Source organism: Notamacropus eugenii, chromosome 4 (assembly GCF_028372415.1).
Source record: "Notamacropus eugenii isolate mMacEug1 chromosome 4, mMacEug1.pri_v2, whole genome shotgun sequence".
Taxonomy (NCBI): Eukaryota; Metazoa; Chordata; class Mammalia; order Diprotodontia; family Macropodidae; genus Notamacropus; species Notamacropus eugenii.
In genome coordinates, this window is record NC_092875.1 from 344,859,620 (window position 1) to 344,882,409 (window position 22,790).

Here is a 22,790-nt window from a genome sequence, read left to right on the forward strand (position 1 = left end):
ATTTGTCAATTGGGGAATGACTCATATTCTTACAGATCTTACAAAGCTCATTATATATTTAAGATAGGTGACCTTTAGCTCAGAAACTGTCTGTAAAACTTTTTTCCTCAAATTTCTTCTTTCCTTCTGATCTTGGCTACGTTTGTTTTATTTGTACAAACCTTTTTAATTTAATGTAATCAAAATTATTCATTTTACACCTGCTCTCTATGGGGGGAGGGGAGAATGAAGAAAAAAGGAAAAAAAAGAAATTTACATGATGACTTTATTATATACTTAAAAAGAATGGCAAGTCGTACATAACAGATTTGCAGTTTCATGTGCAATCATTTTTTTTTTTTTACTGAGGATGACCTTTTTAAATTACATTTACAAATTAGCATTACATGTACAACAGGATCAGTTCTTTAGGTGGGTAGATCAAACAGATGTTCAGAATCCAGTAAAATGGTGGTCACTGATGGTCAGTGCAATCACTGAAGTGGGATCCATACATAACTTAGTCCAACTTGATGAAGCCGATGTCCTTCGTGTACTGCCTGAAGCACTGGCAGCACATGTTCAGACCGTACTTGAGGATCAGGCCATGCCGGTTCAAACAAATGCGGCACGACCGAGAGCCCTGGCCGAATTTGCGAGGGTGGCTCCAGTAGAGCTGCTGGTGACCCATGGCGCTACTAGGATAGATCCGAGACAAAAGGCGCAATCATCTTTTTTCTACTATGTTATCAAAATGCTTGTTTCATTTCATAAATTAAACATAAAAATACTTTTTTAAAAACAGTCAAACACCCTGTTAGCCTTGGGGAGAGAGGACAGAAGACTCTCTAGCATTACTACTGGCTTTATTTTGAGGTTTCTTCTTAGGAGGAGAGGAGGCCACTGAGGTTCATCTACCAGGTCTCACAGATAGTAAATGTCAGAGGCAGAATTCGAACCCTGGTCCTCTGACTCCACATCTAGCACAAGTAGCCCATCACTCAATCTCAGGAGTTTGAGAAAGGGTCCTCACATGTCCTTTTATGGAAAGCAATATAAAATTCTCCCCTTTCACACTTTTTCCAGTGTGAACAAGTCATTTGAATTTCCTTCTGTCCATTCAACGCTCTGTTGCTGTCATTTCTTCTTTATTCTTGACTAATGACATTAAAAAAGTGATGTTTTGACTTGCAAGTGAATTGGGTTTAAGTGAGGCAGGGCTATGCAGAGACACCAGCCTCACTCTCTCCTCCAGAGCCACTTGGGTCCAGTGGCAAAACATAGATCAGGATGACTGGAGATGGCCCTGGGTGCAGTGGGAGACCTTGGTTTTTTTAAGTTAAAGTCTTCCCCAAGTCTCAGTTTGTCTGAGGCAACACCCATTCAGTGATTAAAGCTAGGTAAAAAATGAGACCAAAAAAAAAAATAGCTTCTGTTACCTACTGGAAAAAAAAACAATCTGGAAGGGATGATACTCAGGGTTTCTGGCCAGTACAGAAACAATTGCTATTTATACTCACTCTGAGCCATCAGAATCCAAACAAGGACCAACTGAGGCTTGGGTTGGGGCCCATTATTGGTCAATCAGTAATAGCCAGAGTGATTTGGGTTTGACTTTAAGGCATAGTCAAGTAGCTCCTTTTGAAACCAATGACTTTATCAATGCCTAGTTTCCAGACCTCTACTTGAAGACATTTATATTCCTTGTAAGGTCTTTCCCAGGTCTCAGTTTATCTGAGGCAACACCCATTCGGTGATTTAAGGTGGCGTAAAAAATGAAACCTCATTTACCTGATTTCAATATCAATCTGATACCTGGCCCTCTAATGTCCATCCATTTTAGTCTTCGACTCTAAATCACCTTACTACTCCCCAAATATGAGATGTCTGCATTAAAGTCTAAGCTCAAGAACATAATTTCTCTCCTCTCCCCCCTCCCCTGCATACCCAGCAGCATAGCATCCTTAATAGAGAACTAGTCTGGACAGCCCTAAATTCTGAGTTCAAGTTCCTCTTTAACACCTTGTGGCCCTGGGCAAATCATTTAATCTTTAAGTTTTTCCAGTTAACTGTCTAAAACTCATGCTTTGGTAGAAGGAGCTCCTCTACACTGATGAAAACCAGAGATCAGAACCAAAACAAAAAATTATCAGTATTATATATTTATGGGTTAATTTCTTAATCTACTTCCTTAATATAACCTGTAGGTGAATCTTGGTTCTTAAAGTCTATACTAGCCAGGGGCATAAGCTCTGCCATACTCTAAAGAACCTGGAAAGATTTCCTGTAAGGGACAGTCCAAGGATATTTTGTCTAAATTAGTAAAATCCCAAAAAAGTAAGCTCCTTGAGGGCAAACGCCGTCTTTTACCTTTTTTTTTTCCATCTCCAGCACTTAGTGCAGAGCCTGACACACAGCAGGCACTTAATAAATGTTGATTGATTGATGAAATTTGTCAGCCACTGGAACTCTTTAAGACTATCTAACTCATAAAGGGATAGTGATCTGAATTAGGGGACCCACATCCAGGAATCCTACATCTTGTAAAACATCAACTGTTTCTTTCTTTGTATCCCCAGCTCCTTGAATAGTACCTGACACAGAGTATGGGCTTGTTTCATTATCCTCTAATAATCCCTTAACCCCTCAGGTCTTTCTCAGGCCATCATCTATCTTCTCCATTACCTCTCTTGATGTTTTAGCGAATCAACTCAATAGGTTACTATCTTCTGCCCTGGAATCCATTGATTCCTTGCCCTATTATTGATCATACTTTGCCAAACCCTGAGCTTGTATTACTCTCACCATCTGACTTTCGCTCTGATAAAAGCACAAAATCATGATGACTGAGTCACCTAGAAATCTAATCTCAACTGGGTCCTCACTGCAGCAAGGCAGTCATCCTACTCTTCCCAAATTCATTTACTGTCCCATTTCCACAGTTACTCTTCTAAATTTCCTCATCTCGGGTCTTTAATGTGACCTCTTCCCCCATCCTTTCAGCTGAAGTCTCTAACTCATATTTCACCAAAAGAAAAAAAAATGTCTATCAATCAACAAGAGCTCCAACTTTCCCCCTCACCCACTGTTTCCTTACTTCACTTGTGACCTTTCTCCTTGCTCAGTTCTAATCCTTCTAGACATCTCAGCAGCATCTGATACTGTGGATCACCTTCTCCCTCTATATACTCTGTCCTCTCTGGGTTTTCCTGTTACTACTCTCCCCTTGTTCTCTTCCCAGTCTCCTGCACTGGTTCTTCATTCATGCTATAGCCACTAACTGTGAACATCTTCCAATGTTCTTTCCTGGTCACTTTCTTTTTGCTCTGTAGTATCTCACTTGGTAATCCCATTAATTTCCGTGAATTTAATTATCATCTCTATGGAGATGATTCTGAGATTTATAAATTCTGCCCTAATCTCTCTCAAAAAGACTCCGCTTCCTGAATCCAAATCTGGCTTCAGATGCTCACTAACTGTGTGACCTTGATCAAATCCTGTTTGCCTCATTTTCCTCATTTGTAAAATGAACTAGGTAAGGAAATGGCAAACCACTCTAGTATCTTTGTCAAATGGAGTCACAAAGAGTCAGACACAGCTGAAATGAATAAGCACCAACTGTCTTTCCTGAACTCCAGTTTCACATCACCAATCATCACCTTTTGGAAAATTTCAAACTAAATAGCCCATGGGCATCACAAACTCATTATGTCTAAAACAGAACTAATTATCTAATTTAGAACTGATTTCCCCCAAATGCCTCCCTTTCCAGACTTTCTTGTTACTGTTAAGTCACCCAGGTTCACAACTGCAGCATCATCCTGGCCTCCTCACTCTTGCCCACCTCACGCAGCCAAGCTTTGCCAGATCCTGTGGTTTCCACTTTCACCATTTCTGTATGTGTCCTCTTTTCTCTCCTCTCACACGGCTATTACCCTAGTTCAGGCCCTCATCCTCCCTCTCCCGGATCACTGCAATAGCCTTCTAACTGGTCTTCCTGCCTTGTCACTCCCCAGCACAATCTACCTTCTATTTAGCTGACAAAGTGATTTTCTTCAAACCTAGGCCTAGCCATGTTACCACCACACACATACTCTATAAATTCCAATGACTCTCTGTTATACATCTCCAGGAGCAAATATAAAAGCTGTTGTTTGGCATATAAAGTTCTTCATGAACTGGCTCCTTTCTCCTTTTCCAGTCTTTTTTACACTATGAACTCTAAGATACAGCTACACTGGCTAATATGTGGTTCTTTGAGGATAGCACTGCATCTCCGATCTCTCATCTCTTTCTTTTCTACTGGCTATCTCCCATGCTTGGAATGCTCTTTCTCTTTTCACCTCTGCCTCCTAATTCCCCTGGTTTCCATCAAGACTCAGACCAAATCCTATCTGCTATGGAGAGGGGCAATAGTCTCAGTCATTACTCTCCCTCCCATCTCTTCCCCTTAGAGATGGTTGTTGTGTTGTTTCAGTTATGTTTGACTCTTCCTGACCCTATTTGGGATTTTCTTGGCAGAGATACTGGAGTGGTTTGCCATTCTTTTCTCCAGCTCATTTTACAGATGAAGAAATTGAGCCAAACAGGGTGAAATAACTTGCCCAGGGTCACACAGTAAGTGTTGGAGGCTAGATTTCAGCTCAGGAAGATGAGTCTTCTGGATTCCAAACCTAGTCCTCTACCCACTATACCATCTGACTGCCCCCACCCCTACCACTACCCCATGATTGTATTCTCTGTATACCTTCTCTGGACCTAGTCATTTAAACGCTTTCTCCCTCATCTGAATGTGAACTCCATGTGGGCAGGGATTTCTCTGTTTTGCTTTTTTAATCCTCAGAGTTTAACGCAATGCCTAGCACAAGCTCTTAAATGTTTGTTGGCTGACTGATAGGTTGAAGTATTGCTTAGCATATGCTAATAATCTAAAAGAATAGATAACATTAAATTCCCAGGTGAAACCCTAGTGGATTGCAACACAGAATTAAAGAAATCCATCTTTGGCCAGAGAAAAGGGGAAGGATTTTGCCAAGCCACCAAAAGAAAAAGAACAGGTTCTCCATGAAATCTGGGGCACAAGACACTCCTTTCATCTGAATCAGCTTGCTTAGCCCTATCTAGAAACAGTCGGTGACTCAGTCCCCACCTTTTGGCAGCTGCTCAGCAGGTCACTCCAAGGCACTTGGCAGCCAGCTTCTAGTGGACAGTTGCTACAATTAGTGGCCTAAATCCTCCTTCTAGTGGGCTAGGGGTAGAAATGGGGCTTGGGGGCAAAATCATCTTCCTTATGATCAGGTTTACTTGTGACATCTCTACTTTGGGTCCTTTCCCCCCTCTGCCCTCCTCCTTTCCATTCATCTTCAACACATAAAACATGTTCAGAACAGACTGAAAAGCAAAATCAAAATACCTCTTCCCACACTGTGCCCCACTGGCCTCCCGGGAATTCTCAAAAATGAAATCAGCTGCAACCATAATCCTCATTTACGATTCAAAAGTTTCCAAGCGGGTTTCTAAGGAAGCCAGCCGACTCTGTGTGTAGGGGGAGAGGGGGAGGGAGGGGAGGAGGAAGGGGGGCGGGGGAGAGGGAGGTGCACTGGGAACAGATCTCTTTGCTTCAGGGGAATTTTTGAGGCTGCTGGAACCTGGACTAGGCCGTCTGGGAAAGGGCCCCCCTCCCGCAACACCGGAAAGATACTCCCGTCTGGCATTTCACTTGAGGGGGATTCTTCAGGAATGAATGCTGCTTCCTGCTATCCCACTCTTTGTTCAGGACCACTTCATTTAGCCCAGACTGGCCCAGCCTCTCCTTGCTCTTTGGCCTTTTCGGGAAACTGCTATTGTCAGAAATTGACTTTCCGGTGGGAAGCACTTTTTTTTTCCATCTCTCTGGTGTATTGTGTTTACTCACCTGCATTTGTGGTGATGGCTCTCACTGGGGCTAAGGTAATCACTGGGGAGGCCCAGGAGGAGAAGGACAGCCATAAAACCCACCCGCTTCCAAGCTAGCACACAGGCTAGTCCAGAGGTTGTCCCAGAGGCAGCCCCAGGCTCCTGTATGTTTTAGCCCAGCCCTCTTACAGGTGAGCTGGGAAATGGAGGTAGTGATCCTTACATATAGAGTCACACAGAACTGTCATACTTAGGTTGGACTGCTATTCTCTATTTGGGGGTGCGGTGTCGCAGAAGAGTTAGGGAGCAGATAGGGCGATTTCTGCTTGCAGATTAAAGAAACTGGTTTTCCCCCTCTTCCACCAGCTTCCTTTCTGAAGGCTGAGGCTTAGAGTAATCTTAGTTTCTTGGAGCAGGAAGCAGAGAGCTTCCACATTGCCCTATCCTAGTCCTACAGAAGCAGAGCATCCAAGGGTCTGTTCTGAGTCCTAACACCTGGCGCCCAAACCACCAAGGAGACAATCAGAGGAGGAAGGGAACTTCCAACTCCTCTAATCTAATGCACTCATTTTTACAGATGAGGAACTGAGGCCCACAGATGTTAAATGACACCCAAGATTCCAGCTTCCTGGAACTCCCCTCCAGACCACCTCAGATCATCTTCCTGCTCCCCACCCCCTTTACTTCTCCCTACCTCTTCAGGGTTTACCCTAGAAATGCTTGATTTGGCTACTTGAAAGTTACAGTCAGAGAGTTGTAGAATTGCGTCTGGAAGGGACCTTAGAGATGTACTAATCCAATTCCCTCATTTTGCATATGAGAGAAGTGGGATCACACAAGAAGGGACAGAACCAGTATTTGAACTCAGGTCCTCTGATTATCTCCAACTTGCATCATTTATATAAAATGAGCACTGTTGTTCAGTCATGGGCAACTCTTCCTGACTCCATGGACTGTAGCACACCAATGCTTTCTATAGGGTTTTCTTGGCAAAGATCCTAGAATGGTTTGCCATTTTCTTCTCCAGTGGATTAAAGCAAACAGAGGTCAAATGACTTGTCACATAATTAGTGAGCATCTGAGACTGACTTTGAGCTCGGATCTTTCTGACTCAAAGTTCAGTGCTCTATCCACTGAGCCACCTAGCTACCTCAAAATGCAAATTACCTCTAATTCAATTACTATGTAGGATGAGAGGCAACTGAGTTCAAGTCCTACCCCTGACACATACTGACCCTGGGCAATTCATTGGATCACTCAATGCCACCATGTCTTCCTATGATTAAGTTATAGGATACTTGCTTTGATGAAGGGATTTCCACATGGTGATTTCCACAACTGAATGAAATTAAAGGTTTTGACCCAAAAAAAGGCAACTCTGTGCCAATAGTAATCACTCCGTGCCTCAGTTGCCTCATTTATAAAAGGAAGAGGGGTGAACTAAATGATGTCTAAAGTTTCTTTTGTCTCTAAGGTGCCATGTGCCAGATAATTTAGTTAAAAATTTAATTTGGTCATAATACTAAACTCTGTTTATGCTCAGTCTTCATAGTTTTTGCTCACATGTAATGATTGTCTTCTTATTGCCTAAAAACATCAAGGAATATTGGTATTGACATCTTGATTTTTCCTAGTTGAGATTTTAGCCTCCTAACTCTCAGACTAATTGCAGATTCCTTATAAACTTATTGGTTGGGTTTTCATAATGGAATTAGGTCTCCATGGACCTCATCCCCAGACTCCCAGTAATCATGTGACAGTAATAATGTGACATGAAGTTTTGAAATTTGAATCACTCCTACTGTTCTTCTGATTTAATTGTTGATTATTAATCAACAGATATTTATTGAATATGCAAGGTTCTGTGTTAGATGCCTCTGGTGATAAAAAAAAACAAACTAGTAGATTCTCTCAAGTTTCCCTGGGGAGACTAGGCATGTTCAATGTGCAAAAATAATAAACAGTTCTAATCAGTAGATCACAAATGCCAAATGAGTGATAAAAAAGAGAAAGAGAGAGAGAGAGTGGTGATTTGGAGAGACCAAAGAAGGCTTTATGGAATAGAACCTGATTTAGGTGTTAAAGGATAGGTAGGATTTAGAAGTCAAAAAAAAAATAAAGAAGGCATTTTAGTTGGGGGGAGGCAGGGGAACAACAGAAGCAAAGGTGCAGAATCAGTTACCTAAAAAGTTTTGTCCAAGGAACAGAGAGTAAGGGGATTCTTGTGAGTGACATGGAAGGATAGACTGGGGCTAAACTGTGGATGACCTTGAATGTCAAACTACTGTAACTGAAAATCATTTCAGGTTTGAGGACAAGGGAATCGCATGGTAAAAGTGATATTTTAGGGAGATGAATCATGATGTTCAGGACAGCTAAAGCAGAGAAAGACTAGAAGCTAGACGAACACAGGATAGCAGTGTCTCAGAGTTAAAAGAGCCTGGCTAGTTCAACGGGTTAAGAAATCCCCTCTACAATATCCACAACAAGTAATTTCCCAGTTCTCATTTAAAGATCTCTAGTGAAGTAGAAGGGACCCACTATCCCTTGAGACAGCACAGATCCCTTTCAAACAGCTCTAACTTAGGAAGTTTCCTTATATCATGCCTAAATTCGCTTTTCTGCTATTTAATAATAATTAATAATAGTTAATATTTATATAGCCCTTACTATGTGCCAACCATGTGCCATTTTATTTGTTCTCATTTGGTCCTCACCACAACTCTGGGAGGTAGGTGCTATTATTATTCCCTTTTTACAGTTAAGGAAATTGAGGCAAATAGGATTGCACAGTTAATAAGTATTTGAGGCTGTGTTTGAACTCAGGTCTCCCTGACTCCAGGCCCAGGGTAGCTGCCATTCTATCCATTGCTTTTACTCCTGCCCTCTGGGGTTAAGCAGAATAAATGCTGTCTCTCTCACTTGACAATCCAGTCAAATACTTGAAGACAGCAACCATGTCTCCCTTTGGTCTTCTTTTCTCTGTGTTAAATATTTCCCGTCCCTATAACTGGTTCTTGTAGGCATGGCTCCAAGGCCCTCTACCATCCTGGTCACCCTACATTTGATGCCATCCAGCTTGCTAATGTTCTCCTTAAACATGGTGCTCAGAACTGAGCAATACTCCAAATGTGGTCTGACCAGGACAGAGTACAGCGTGGCAATCACCTCTCTCCTTCTGGATGCTATGATTCTGTTAAGGCAGTCTAACATCACATTACCTTTTATTCTTTCCTGGCACATCACATTTTTCAGAGGAACACAGATGTAGAGCTAGGTCATCAAATCCAACCCCTTCGTTTTACAGATACAAAAACTGGACCTAAGCAGTAAATATCACAGGTAAAACTTCAATCTATGTCCTCTGACTCCAGAATATGCTTAACTCTTACTGGAAACATAGTTCTCTAAAAGCTTAAGCTTTTTTCTTTTCCTATATAAACTATTCTCAAATCATGCTTCTCTTATTTTGAACTTGTGAAATTGATGTTTTGAAGCCAGGAATCGGATTTACACTTGTCTCAGCTGAAGTTTATCTTACTAGATTAATTCTATCATTCTTACCCATTGAGATCTTTTTGGCTTCTAACTCCATTATCCACTACTTTAGCTATCCTTCTCAGGTAAGTCATAATCATGCTTAATAAAGCATGTCTTTGTCCAAGTCATTGGTAGCAAAATAATCAAATGGATCAGAACCTACAGAGACTACTTAGCAAACTACTGCAGTTGTATAGACATGAGGCAATGCAGATGGCAGTAGGATTTCAAAGGGAAAGACAGATAGAAGACATTGCAAAAAACAACAACAAAAAAAGGTAAGTAGGGTAGAGAGATTAATTACATATAGGAGAATATCAGATTGTACACCATTTGGGGGAAGGGAAGGAGAGGGAGAAAATTTAAAACTCAAAAGCTTATGGAACTGAATGTTCTCAACTAAAAATAAGTATTTTTTTTTTTTAATTACATGTAGGACATCAGGGAATCCTAGAACCTTAGCAATGGGTAGGGCCTTCAGAGTTTATCTAGGGCAGTCTTATATTCAGCATTTCTCCAGGCTCTACCTAGAACTTCCTGTGATAGCTCAATCCTTTCTAAGAAGACCCATTTCAACTGAGAACAGCTATAACTAGAATAGGGGTTCTTAGCCTTCTTTGTGCCATGGACTCCTTTGACAGTTTGGTGAAAGCCTATGGACCCCTTTTCAGAATAATGTTTGTTACCTGTGTTCACAATTGAAGAAGAAAATACTCATTTTCAGGTTGATATTAGCATATTCCTTAAAATCTACCCATAAGTGACAGATTAAGCACCCCTTCACTAAAAGAGTACTTTCTGATTAAGCGAAAATCTTTTTTCCTTATAATTTAAACCCATTGATCCTATTCTCTGAATTTACACAGAAGTTTAATTCCTCTTTCCATATGACTTTCCCTCAGATTTTGGAAGACAGCTTTCCTTTACCACAACCATTCTTTCTCCCCTATCTTTCTCTTCCCATATTCTTCACCCATTCTTCAATGACATGATTTCCAGATCTGTTGTCATCTTGATCACCCTTTTCTAGAAGGGCTCTAATTTGTCATTTCTTAAAATGGGGCTGAACACAGAACTGAACACAGTACTCAAGGTGTGGTTTGACCAAGGGTAATACCCATGCAGTACCCATAGCAGCCATTATGGATATACATGCATATTTCAAGGGTAAATTTGCAAAATATAAACTTTCTTCCTCAAAAATGAAGCCAATAATAAGACACCAGAAAGCCAATTCCATCATGGTAACAATAAAGTTTGTCCACATTACCAATAAAGGGAGCATGGTCAACCCCAAGCCTTCCTTCCCCATCAGGTCTCCCCACAAACAAGCTGCCTTAGGCAAAATCACTCCCTCTCTCACTCACACTAGCTGCTCTGCTCTACCTCACTCTCTCTCAGTTCTGCCCTTCCTGCTCCACCTGTTTCGAAAGCTCCTACCACCATCCTCTCCAAGTGACTCAAGCTGTGAACTGGGCCAAAGTTCAAAGCAGGTCACATGGGCCTATTAAGGGGCAGGGAAGATCTTCAAATTCCCTTAACATTACACCAGGGCAGAGTGCTGAGAAACTTGATAATATCCTGACCCAGGATATCTAAAAGTGAGTGACTACAACCTCCACTGGGACCAGAAGAGGGCAATAAAGTCATTACTGTCTGGGAGGCCCAAGGAGCATTAAGGACAACAGCTGAGGAAATGATGATAATAATAGCTAGGTTTTATGTTGTCATCATCATCATCATCATTGTTGTTACAATTCGCTAAGTTCCTGGCATGTATTATCCCATTTGATTTTTACAACATGTCTATGAGGTCAGTGCTATAGCTATTTTACAGACAAGGAAACTGAGGCTCTGAGAGGTAAAGCAACTTGTCCATGGTCACTTGGCTAGTAGATATTTAAGGTTGGATTTGAACTTCCTGATTCCAAATCCAGCACTCTATCCATTAAGCCAGTCAGAAATGCAAAAGCAGCTGTAAAGTCAAATTCATTAATGGAGATAGTATAAGTTCCTTAAGGTAGTGTTTCTTTTTTTAGTTTGTTTGTGTCCCTAAGCCCTAAGTCCCACAATGCCATATTCACCTTAAGCACTTGATGAATATTTGTTGAATTTAATTGGGGTGTATGTGTGTGTTTATATGTCTGACTGAGTATGTGGAGAGGTAGGAGAGGAGAAAGGGAACAAAGCATTGAGATACAAGGGTACAAAGGAAATACTAGAACACTTGACCATGAAATTCATGTGTGATGCCTAGCTGACTAAGCCACATGTATGAGAGGGAAAGTTGGGAATTGAAGGAATCCTTCATTGGAATCTTAGTGGAGCTAAAGAGGGATTTGAAGGGCGGATCTCTGCTGGGACAAACCTCCCAAACATGAGGCTGTATGGTTTGTGGTCTCTTTCTGATCTAGCATGCTTAAAATGGGTACCACATTTTAAGAATGACATTGACAAGTGGGAGTATATCCAGAGGTAGGTGGCCAGGATAACAAAGATGCTATATCCCTTTCCACTCTAGCAACTAAAAGGATAGTTACTGCCCTTGATCTATACAGAAATGACTGAGGTTTCAAACCTAGGGGACTTGGAGAATAATAGTGTTCACTGATAGTTAGGAGGGTTAGACCAGAAAGATAGTTTGGATGTGTAGGGAGTGAAAGATGATTATAATTAGTGTTGCATGGTTAGGGTTGATCTGCCATATGGCTACCATATTTTTCTTGATAGCATCTCAGAATTGCTTACAAAACTTGAATACAATGAGGGTGGATTAGGCAGCTATTGCACTCAAACTTTACTATAACTCAGAGTGGAACTCATGGGGCATAGGGCTGAGATCTGCCTTGAATTTCAAAAAGAACTCATCATTAGAATAGAGCCTGTCCCCCTACTAATAAATAAAAAGAATGTGGCACTCAAATACACTTGTGAAAATCTAGGCACATTATGGATAGAAACAAATGCATTTTAAAAAGACAAATCATTTGAGTTAAAATAAAAACAATGACAATAAAACCATAATTTACGGATCTGTTCCTTGTTATTTCTTACTACAAACAGTCACATTCCAGTCAATAGCTATGGCATCCAGGCATTAGACAATACATACACTTCAAAAATTCATATATCAGGGATCTCATGGGGCTGGGCATATTGGCCACCAATGCAGATTGGAACGTACCCATATCCCTCTCATTCTGCATTATTCTTGTCATGCAGATACGTTGTCATTTTGTAAGCTGACAATAAAGGGTGTACGCAGCATGCTCAAGGCATTCCTGGCATCTTCAAATATTTTGTGGCCCCCAGTACAAAGCTCAACTCTCTTATCTGCTCTCCCTCACTCTCATACCCTGACCAGCTCCCTTCCTTTGTAAGTCCTTGATTTTAAAATCCATTCCAAGCAAATCACTGCTATGAGTGTGTGTACAGCAGTCCTATATAAACCATCCATCATTCCATAACTTTCTGGAACCCTTGAATCATAGTGTTCCATAATTAGCATTTTCATATCACTAGTTGAACGCTGGCATTAAAAAGATGGTTTTGTGACTGAAAAGAGTCTGGGATCATTAAAAGTGATTTATAAATGTACAAATGCCCTTGGTATGTGTACTCTCGTCCATTAGAATGTGAATTCTTTGAGAATCTTGCTTTTCTATTTATACTACCAGCACTTAGAACAGGGCTTTGTACATAGTAAGAACTTAACAAATGCTTTTTTTTCCACTCATTCATTCAAATGCAATTCAGCTTAATCTCTTTCTCCCTATTAATTTTGGAAACCCAGTTCATGGTAGGCCTGTAGTGCCTGTTTAACACACACACACACACACACACACACACACATACATATATATTTATTTTTATATATGAACCAATTCAATGGGTTGTCCATCCAATCACGTTATAATCTGAGCAATATGTATTACTTTGGGGCATCTAAGTGGCACTGTGGATAGAGCACCAGGCCTGGAGTCAGGAAGACTCATTTTCCTAATTTGAAATCCAACCTTAGACACTTACTAGCTGTGTGACCATGGGCAGGTCATTTAATCCTGCTTGCCTCAGTTTCCTCTTCTCTAAAATGAGCTAGAGGAAGAAATGGCAAACCCCTTCTTTGAGAAGAAAACCCCAAATGAGATCACAGAGTTGGATATGATTGGATATGATTTATTACTTTATCAGTAACGAGTCGTTTGAGTCAGGCAGGCAACAATCATTGATTAAGCACTTACTATGTGCCTGGAACTGTAAGCCCTGGAGATATGAAGAAAAGCAAAACAAAATCAAACAAACAAACAAAAAATCCAGTCTCTACCCCTCAAGAAATTTGCATTGCTGTTTCTTAATAATAATAGCTAACATTTATAAAGCTCTTTAAGGTTCACAAAGTACTTTACAATATTATTTTACTCTCACAGAAACTCTAGGAGGTAATGGTGATTGCTATCCCCATTTTTATACATGAGGAAACTTGAGGCAACTTGCCCAGGGTCACACAGCTACTGTCTGAGGCCAGACATGAACTCAATCAGATCTTCCTGACTCTAAGAGCAGTGATCTCTTCACAGCAGCACATGGCTACCTACTGAGGTACTTTCAGTTTCATCATCTGGATGCATTTCATGTTCAAAATATCTTTACAATAAATTCTTTTCACCATCAAGGACAGAGGAGCCACCACCTTTAGACTCTAACATCACAATTCCAAATGTGCTTCTTAGGGGCATAAAAATGGTTCAGAAGAAAACTTACATGGGAAAAGCAGATGAACTTGGCCAAGTGTATGCAGGAGCAATTCATACTGTGGGCAACGGATTTCTGAGGACATTGAAGGACTGGTTTTCCAAGTATCTGAAGGAAGGAAATGATTTCAAAGGCACTGAAAAAAATTTCAGATGGTAACTACTTCCCAAAAAGACAAACTATAAAAAAAAAATTAATGTTTTCAATATGTATTCCCATTTTCCCAGATATATAACATTTTTTATGAGAGGTCATCTTTGATGGTGATATTAGAAAGAATGCTTTTTAAGAGATGTTCCACAGTAGAGCATATTTTTGCCATCCCATAACTAATTAGGAGGTATGGAGAATACACCATCACAATTTGTTTATTTTTTGTTGGTTATGAAAAAGTATTTGCTTTGGTGCAGTCAAACGGTGAATAAAAGTCTCCCAACAAAGTGTCTACACTCCATATGTCCAAAAAATATACAGGAATCTTGAAAAGATATAACAACAGAGATAACTCTGTTCCATAACTTTCTACTAATTAATTTCAAAAGAAGCAAAAAAAGCAAAACTGGAAGGTACATGCTCATGGAGTTCAGGTACAGAATCTAAAAGGAACCTAGAGATGAGGAAGTCTTCCAGGTGTTCTTGGTTGCAAATTACTTGAAGCTAATTGCATTAAATTCTGGCATACCACAAGGCGTCTAAATGAGATTGGGAATCACCCATAAGTATTTGGTCTACCCATCCACACAGGAAAAACCAAGTATATGAAAAAATATACTTTGTCCATATTGCTACATGTAAATGCCTGGAAAACGTAAGCTCAGATTGGTGTGGGGGAGGGGAAGGGGGGTGGGTATGTGTGGGTGCTGAACAAACACTGCAAATCGACTGTGAGTTTGTTCCAAAATTCAATGGAGCTGGCCAGATTATCTTTATGAAATTTACAAAGTTCTTTTAATGAACTCATCCTTCTCTCTGAAACAAAAAGCCATCATTTTAATACTAAGGGGTGTGTGTGTGAGAGAGAGAGAGAGAGAGAGACAGACAGACAGACAGACAGAGGCAAAGAGACACACACAGAGAGAAGGAATAAACAATTATGAAGCTCCTGCTACACGCTAGACACTGTGCTAAGCTATACAAGTATTATTTCCTTTGATCTCCACAACAATCCTGGGAAATGGGTGCTATTGTTAACCTCATTTTATAGTTAAGGAAACTGAGACAGACAGAGGTTAAGTGACTTGCCCAAAGTCACAGAAATAATAAATGTCCTGAGGTCGGATTTAAACTCAATCCTTCCTCACCCCAGTCCCAGCTGGGCCAATATTCTTCCAATGATGATGTATGCCTGAAAGTCAAGGAACACATTTAAAAAAATTAAGTCTAAGAATCACCCAAAAAGGCAAATGACAGAGATACATAACAGGTAGGATGAGACACATAGTAAATAAAGAATAACAAAGCAGAAGTGGTGCATAGGATACATCAAAGAAGTTTATGATTAAGGAAGGTGAGCTGGATTGCTGGTGAGAACGAGAAATAATCAATGAGCAGTCTATGTGCTCATCAATCAAATGGGATAATGTATCCCAATGTCAGAAGAATTAAGAAGGACCCCCTCCAACCCATACAATGGATAGACCCCTGTGGAGATCTTATGGGAGCACATAGATATATATACAGCAAAGGTTTGGGCAGCTAGGTGGTACAGTGGCTAGTGGGAGGCCTGGTGTCAGGAAGACCTCTTCCTGAGTTCAAATCCAGTCTAAGACATTTACTAGCTGTGTGACCCTGGGCAAGTCACTTAATCCCATCTGCCTCAGTCTCTCCTCTATAAAATGACCTGAGACAATTGAAAATGACTTAAACAACATCGAAAGAGATATAAGACTTACAGGCACAGATGGGCCATGGTCTTCATTGTAAAAGTAACACACAGGTATGAGAGCAGTTGCAATGGAGCATCGAAGTATTGTTCCATACCTAGTTCTTTCCTTGAAGAAAAAATGTGTTTTATATCCGTGTAATGGAGGCCTACCCAAGGCAGCCAGGTAGCACAGAGCTGCAGAAAGAAATAACTAACTACTGCAGTATCTTCGCGAAGAAAACTTCAGATGGGGTTACAAAGAGTCAAGAATGACCGGAAATGACCCAAGAGCAATGGAGTTCTAATGCATGCCAATGCACGCACCTGAAATGTCACCTCTCATGTAGAGAAGCTCAGCATCAGATCCCCATTACATACAATCACGAGATTTTGAAACAGTCTAAAGGCCTTTCAACCTTATCGTTTCTTGATATCAAAAAACATTTTCCAATGTCATTTTTGCCATCTTCCTGAGATGGAAGTCAGAATAGATAGAGCTCTGGACTACAGATCAAGAACTGAATTCAAACCTTGTCTCAAATACCAGATGCATGACCCTGAACAAACCACTTAATTTCTCTCAGTCTCATTTCCCCCATCTGTAAAAATGGGAATAATAATAGCACCTACTTCACAGGATTGTTTCAATAATACATGTGAAATGCTGTGCAAACCTTAAAGTACTGCAGAAATGTTAGTTATTATTATTATTGAAGAAATTAAATAGCAGTGTCAATTTAGTTTGGAAGACCATGTCAAGATATCCATGGAATTTTTCTACTTCTTCCTTCACAATGAAAACTGCACTGAGCTTCCTAGTGTTGTCTTTTCATCATGAGCTCTGCCAAGCAACATGGCCAACTAGCCATCCCATTGAAAAAATATTTCATGTTGCTTTGAAGAAATATTAAGACCAACTCCTTTATTTGCCTGATGAGAAACCCTGAGCCATCCTTCCAGTTAATCACAATTTCTCTATGTCTGGCATGCACTTTACTCAGCTCCATCACCACCAGTTACATATAAACTTGTTTAAATTTCATGAGTATTCTTTTTCAAACACCTGTGAATGAGGGTCTCTAGACACATGTGTTAATGCTTTTAATCAACACAAAAGGCTTAGACATGAAAACAAATGATAAGCTTTGAAAGTAGAAGTATAAGTTAAATGATGACAAATTTGCTCTGTATTTCCCTTCTTTGGAAATCACTATTCATGGAGGTCTTCTGTAACATGTGTATTCTCAAAAGTCCTACTCTGGTATGTCATCATAATGCAGAAGTGATGTTGGGTTTTCAGATTCTACATCAATGGAGCACAAGCTCTTTTGGAATTCAGTTGCATCTAACTCTTCATGACCCCATTTGGGGTTTTCTTAACAAAGATACTAGAGTGGTTATCCTCCTCTAGCTCATTTCCCAGATGAGGAAACTGAGACAAACAGGACTAAGTAACTTGCCCAGGGTCACACAGCTAATAAGTGTCTGAGGACAGATTTGAACTCAGAAAGATGGGCCTTCCTGAGTCCAGGTCCAGTGCTCTATCCACTGTGCTACCTAGCTACACACCCCTCCCCTTTTTTAATGGAGTCTATCTGACTGAAAAGGGCCACAATTATGGCCCACTTGGGACCAGCCTTGATCATTGCAGAGAAGCTTTTCTCCAGAAGGTTGGTCACTAGGTAATGATGAATTTTGGCCACATCACTCCATGAATCAGATAAAAATTTGAATTTTAAAAAATCCCATAGTGCAACATAACCCATTTATAATTCTGTAGTACCAGCGATGGAACAGTGGAAAAGAGAGAAGAGGGTGCTAAGAATGATGCAGCTATTAATATTAAATATTAATTTAATTGTTACTCTAAATATTTAATCATTATCTAGTGACCAAGCATGGATTACTTGCAAAGTGCTTTACAAATATTTTCTTCTTATCCCCACAACAACCCCAGGGGTAGATACTATTATTATCCTTGTTTTATAGATGAGGAAACTGAAGCAGAAAGAAGTTATGTGACTTGTCCAGGGTCACAAAGCTAGTAAATGTCTGAGGCTGGTTTTTAACTCAAATCTGCCTGATTCAATTGTACCACCTAGCTCTCTTATTATTGATTTAGTTCTCAAAGATGACTTAGGGGTCATCTAGTCAAATCCCTTTACTTTACAGAGGAAAAACCCATGTCTCATAGAGATTAAGAGACTTACACAAGGTCCCACAAGAAAGAAGAAGCCAAGTTCAAACTTGAACTCAGGTCCTCTGACTCCAAATCTGCTGGGGATGGAAGCTCAATTCCATGTGGACAGTCTCAGGCGGGTAAAGGTGGGAACTTCTAAATCTTAGAGTTCTCACGAGGCCCCCCCAGGAAACAACTTGGAATCGAGGTGAACCGAGCTATCTCGTGTATTTCCGCCTCTTCCCGTGAGAGACGTGATGGGAGAGAGCTCTCCCCGCCCTCGAGATTGTCCCGGATCTGGGCACACCTAACAGCATGGTATTCAGATGCAAACTATGCGGCTGGAGAGCTTAAGTAGGATCAGGAAAGCCTGAAAGTTCTCTTGGGAGGAGGGGCCACGTGTGAGGACAACAAGGCTCCACTTTTCCTCTCTCCTCTCTCCCTTCCCCCTCTCTCCCCACTTATACTTCTACTTCCAATCTCTTATTGTAAGATCTTTGCCTCCTTGGGAGATTCTTCGCTCCCTCCTAAGGAAGAATTCCCCTGCACTTATAACTAGACCCTGAAATAAAGCTCAACCCTTGTTCGACTCTGGAACGTCCTTTCTCTCATACGAGCATCCGGTTTGGCCAGCCAAAGACCTCCGATAGAGGTAAGGGAAGACTCGGGTAGCCCACAGGCCTCTAGGCCTGGCAGTTGGCACCCAAACAGGGACTGGGAGCGCAGATATCCTGGGTGCTTTGGGAACACCTGGAAGGGGCTGTGAAAGACTCGAGTCCCGAATCCTAGATTCGGAAGGAGAGAAAGAGTGAGAGTAGCTTCCCACACCCATAGGAAAAGGGCAGGGATGGGGAAACAATTGCCAGTAATAAAGCCAGAGGAACAGGAGGTCTGGGCTGAGATACTTTACAGGGAATGCAGGGAGGCGGGGGTCACTATAGAGTTAAACGACCTCCGAGAATTTTGTAAAAGGATTTGGAAAGTTTCTCCTTGGCTCGAGCAGACAGGAATATCAAGAGAAAGATGGGGAGCGGTCGGAGAACAAATGACCGCTTATGAGCAACTATGCCCCAGGGAGCTGGAGGATTTAGATTTCCTGATATTCGGTGTAATTAAGAGCCTTTTGGAAGGGCCAGAGAGGCCAGGGTGGGATTGGAATGAGAGTGGAAGCGGAGAGAGGGGAGGGGAGAACCCTGGTAAGCAGAAAGTTAAGGAGTGTAGAGAAAAAATAGATTCGGAGCACCATCTAGCTGATGGGAAAGGCGAAGCAGGGGAGCATACGCCGTGTCTTCCCTCTGCGCCTCCTTATAGCATGCTCCATTGGTCAGACAGTCCAGGGCCACAGTCCAGTTTGGAAAAGGGAATACGAAAGGCTATAGAGAATGGAGAAGACGTAGGGACATTTCCTGTTCTAGAAATAGCGGGCCCCAGTGTCCCCGGTGGGGTTCGGAGGACCCACATACCTATAGAGTGGAAGAGAGTAGCGACTCTCAAAGAGGCTTGTACCAAGCACGGCCCCAATTCACCCTTTGTCATAGCCATGCTTGAGACTCTCAGTGGTCAGTTCGTTCTGACTCCTAATGACTGGAAGAGCTTAGCTAGAGCCTGCCTTACCCCTGGGCAGAATGTGATTTGGGTATCAGAATTTTCTCAGAGGGTAAAGAGCACTACCAGTGGGCTAGGGGCTCAGGCCCTCCAGGCTTATCAGCGATTTACAGGAACAGGGCAGTTTGAGGCTACAGGAAATCAATTACAGTACTCGGCCGCCAATTATGTCTTGATTGCCGGAATGGCTATTGCCGCCTGGAAGGTTATAGCCTCTAAGAAAGAGAGAGAGTTTCCCATGACTAGGATTACGCAGGGAAACACTGAGCCATTTACTAATTTTGTGGCCAGGCTGCAGGAGGCAGTAGGCCGAGACATGGGAGAGGAGAATCAAGGGACAGAGATAGTGTTGAGGACATTGCTGCAGCAGAATTGTAATCATGACTGCAAAAAGGCAATGCTGGGACTGCCAAAGAATGCATCTGTTGAAGAAATGATACAAAGATGTGACAGGGTAGGAAGTCAGGTCTACTTGGCACAGGTGCAAGGGAAGTACCTGGCCGCAGCCTTAAGTAATATCTCTTTGGAGAAAAAATGTTTTAACTGCGGAAAACCGGGACACCTTAAGAAAGAGTGTAGGAAAGAAATAAGTACAGGGAGGGGCCAGGACCCTTGTTTTTCATGTGGAAAGCCAGGTCACCTACCTAGACAATGTAGGAAGTCAGGAAACGGGGTGAGGGGCCCCTCAAGGGCCCCGAAAGTGTACCCTTTGGCAGAGAATCAGGACGGCCCCTTGGAGGGAGAATACAGGAGATTATGGGGCCAGAGGAAGGAATGCAACACCTTTACAGCTTAGAGAAGTGCCAGCTTGCAGCTCATCAGTTTACTATGATTCCCCTGAGAGACCCCATACAGGAGGAATCCCTGATATTACAGAACCCCTCTCATGCACCCGTAGTTATATATACAGGAGTTTATCCCACCGGCACCACAGCACTTCCATGCTCCAATGTGGTAGCCGAGCCAGCTCATATAGACAATCAGCTTCCCATAGCTATTGCCCTTCCCTTAAAGCACTCAGTTCAAATCCAGTTACTAAAGGAAATAGGACAGAATAGACCTGAGTGTACAATCTGGCTCAATGGAATTCCCATGACTGGCCTCCTTGATACTGGAGCGGATAGGACCTGCCTTAGCAGTCGCTCAGTACCCCAGCACTGGAAGCTTAAAGAAAGCCAGAGACCAATGTGGGGAATAGGAGGGTGCCAAAATACCTTAGAGACAATGCACCCAGTAAAGTGGGAGGCAGAGGATCGCCAAGGGACCGTATGGCCGTTGGTGATTCCAGGACTTAGTTTTAACATCTGGGGCAGAGACATCATGAGCCGCCTGGGGATGAAGCTATCAAATTTTTAGTAAGGGCCATTGCTGTTGCACTGGAGTCCCCACCCTTGAATTGGAAGTCAGACACCCCGATTTGGGTGGAGCAATGGCCCCTGACTCCAGAAAAACTCCAGGCACTACAACTATTGGTTAAGGAACAATTAGAAAAAGGAAATATAGAGCCATCACAGTCACCCTGGAATGCTCCTGTGTTTGTTATAAAGAAAAAATCCGGGAAATTCAGGTTCCTTACAGATCTAAGGAAGATAAATCAGTCTCTCATGCCTATGGGAGCCCTGCAACCAGGTCTCCCTTCTCCTAATGCCATCCCGGATGGTTGGTCACTTATAATCATTGACATTCAGGATTGTTTTTTTTCCATTCCTTTAAACAAAGTAGATTGTCCTCGGTTTGCTTTTACAATACCTCACCCCAATAACGAAGGACCTGCAAAGAGGTATCAGTGGAAGGTATTGCCCCAAGGTATGAGTTGCAGCCCCACCATCTGCCAGTGGTATGTTAATCAAGCATTAGAAAGCCCCAGACAGCAATACCAAAGCAAAATCATCCATTATATGGATGACATCCTTATAGCTGCACCTCAGCTCAAGGATCTGGAGAAGTGTTTCCAAGCAGTAGAAAGGAACCTTCTAGGACTAGGATTAGTTATTGCTCCTGAAAACATACAGAGAGGACCCAGTTACAAATATTTGGGATATCAGATACAGGGCACCATCATTCGGCCAGAACCCCCAAAATGGGATATAAAGATGCAAACACTCAATGATGCTCAGAAACTAGTAGGAGCTATCCAATGGATAAGATCAAAGGTGCCTATACCTCTACCTCTCATGCAACCTTTATATTCACTATTGACAGGAGACTCTGCTTTAAATTCCCCACGAACATTGACTCCTGAAGCAGCCAAGGCCATAGAGGCAATAAAAAAACAATTTTTAGAGTCCACCACATTCCGGTGGGATCCAGGAAGAGATGTGGAGGTATCTATTATCTCCACCACACCTCCCTATGCCGTCATACACCAAAAAGAGAAGCCCCTAGGGTGGGTATATTTAAGTAAAACAGGAAGCAGTTTACTAAACAAGTGGGAATTTCTAGGATGGTTAGCACTAGAGGCAGTAAAAAGGGCTACCCACATGTACCAAAAACAGCCAATTCTTTATGCTACACTCACCACTAAGGATGTAGAAGAGTTAGCTCAGAATCACGTTTCTTGGGCCACTATACTCCAGTGGGCCCAGGTGAAACCAAATTTGACTTTCCTATTCAAAGAGTTATTACAGTGGGCTCCAGCACCAGTGAAAAAGTACTCACCAAACCCAGTAGAGGGGCCTAACATTTTTACAGATGCCACAAAACATCACAAGGCATCTATTTATAATTCGGCCTCCCAAGAGATATATATAGTTAACACACCCTACACCTCTACTCAACAGAATGAGTTGGAAGCTATAATCCAAGCTCTCCAAATATATAATGACATACCCATTAACATTATTACTGATAGTCAGTATGCATCTTTATTAATTTCACGGATTGAGGACTCTATTGTAGATTATCGGTCCAATATTTTTTCACAGTGTGAGCAGCTATTGACCACCATTAATAACAGAACACACCCTTTTTATGTTT

At 41.7% G+C, this 22,790-nt stretch overlaps 1 protein-coding gene across 1 annotated transcript; it reads right to left on the bottom strand.

Moving 5' to 3' along the window:
• Positions 1 to 247: 247 nt before the first annotated feature.
• On the bottom strand, positions 248 to 5,982 carry LOC140498484 (small ribosomal subunit protein uS14-like). The gene is made up of 2 exons (XM_072599519.1): positions 5,894 to 5,982; positions 248 to 677 (listed from the first exon to the last, which is right to left on the bottom strand). Exons 1-2 carry the CDS (start codon positions 5,965 to 5,967, stop codon positions 500 to 502), a joined length of 252 nt encoding a protein of 83 aa, XP_072455620.1. The 5' UTR covers positions 5,968 to 5,982; the 3' UTR covers positions 248 to 499.
• Between the last annotated feature and the right edge of the window lie 16,808 nt (positions 5,983 to 22,790).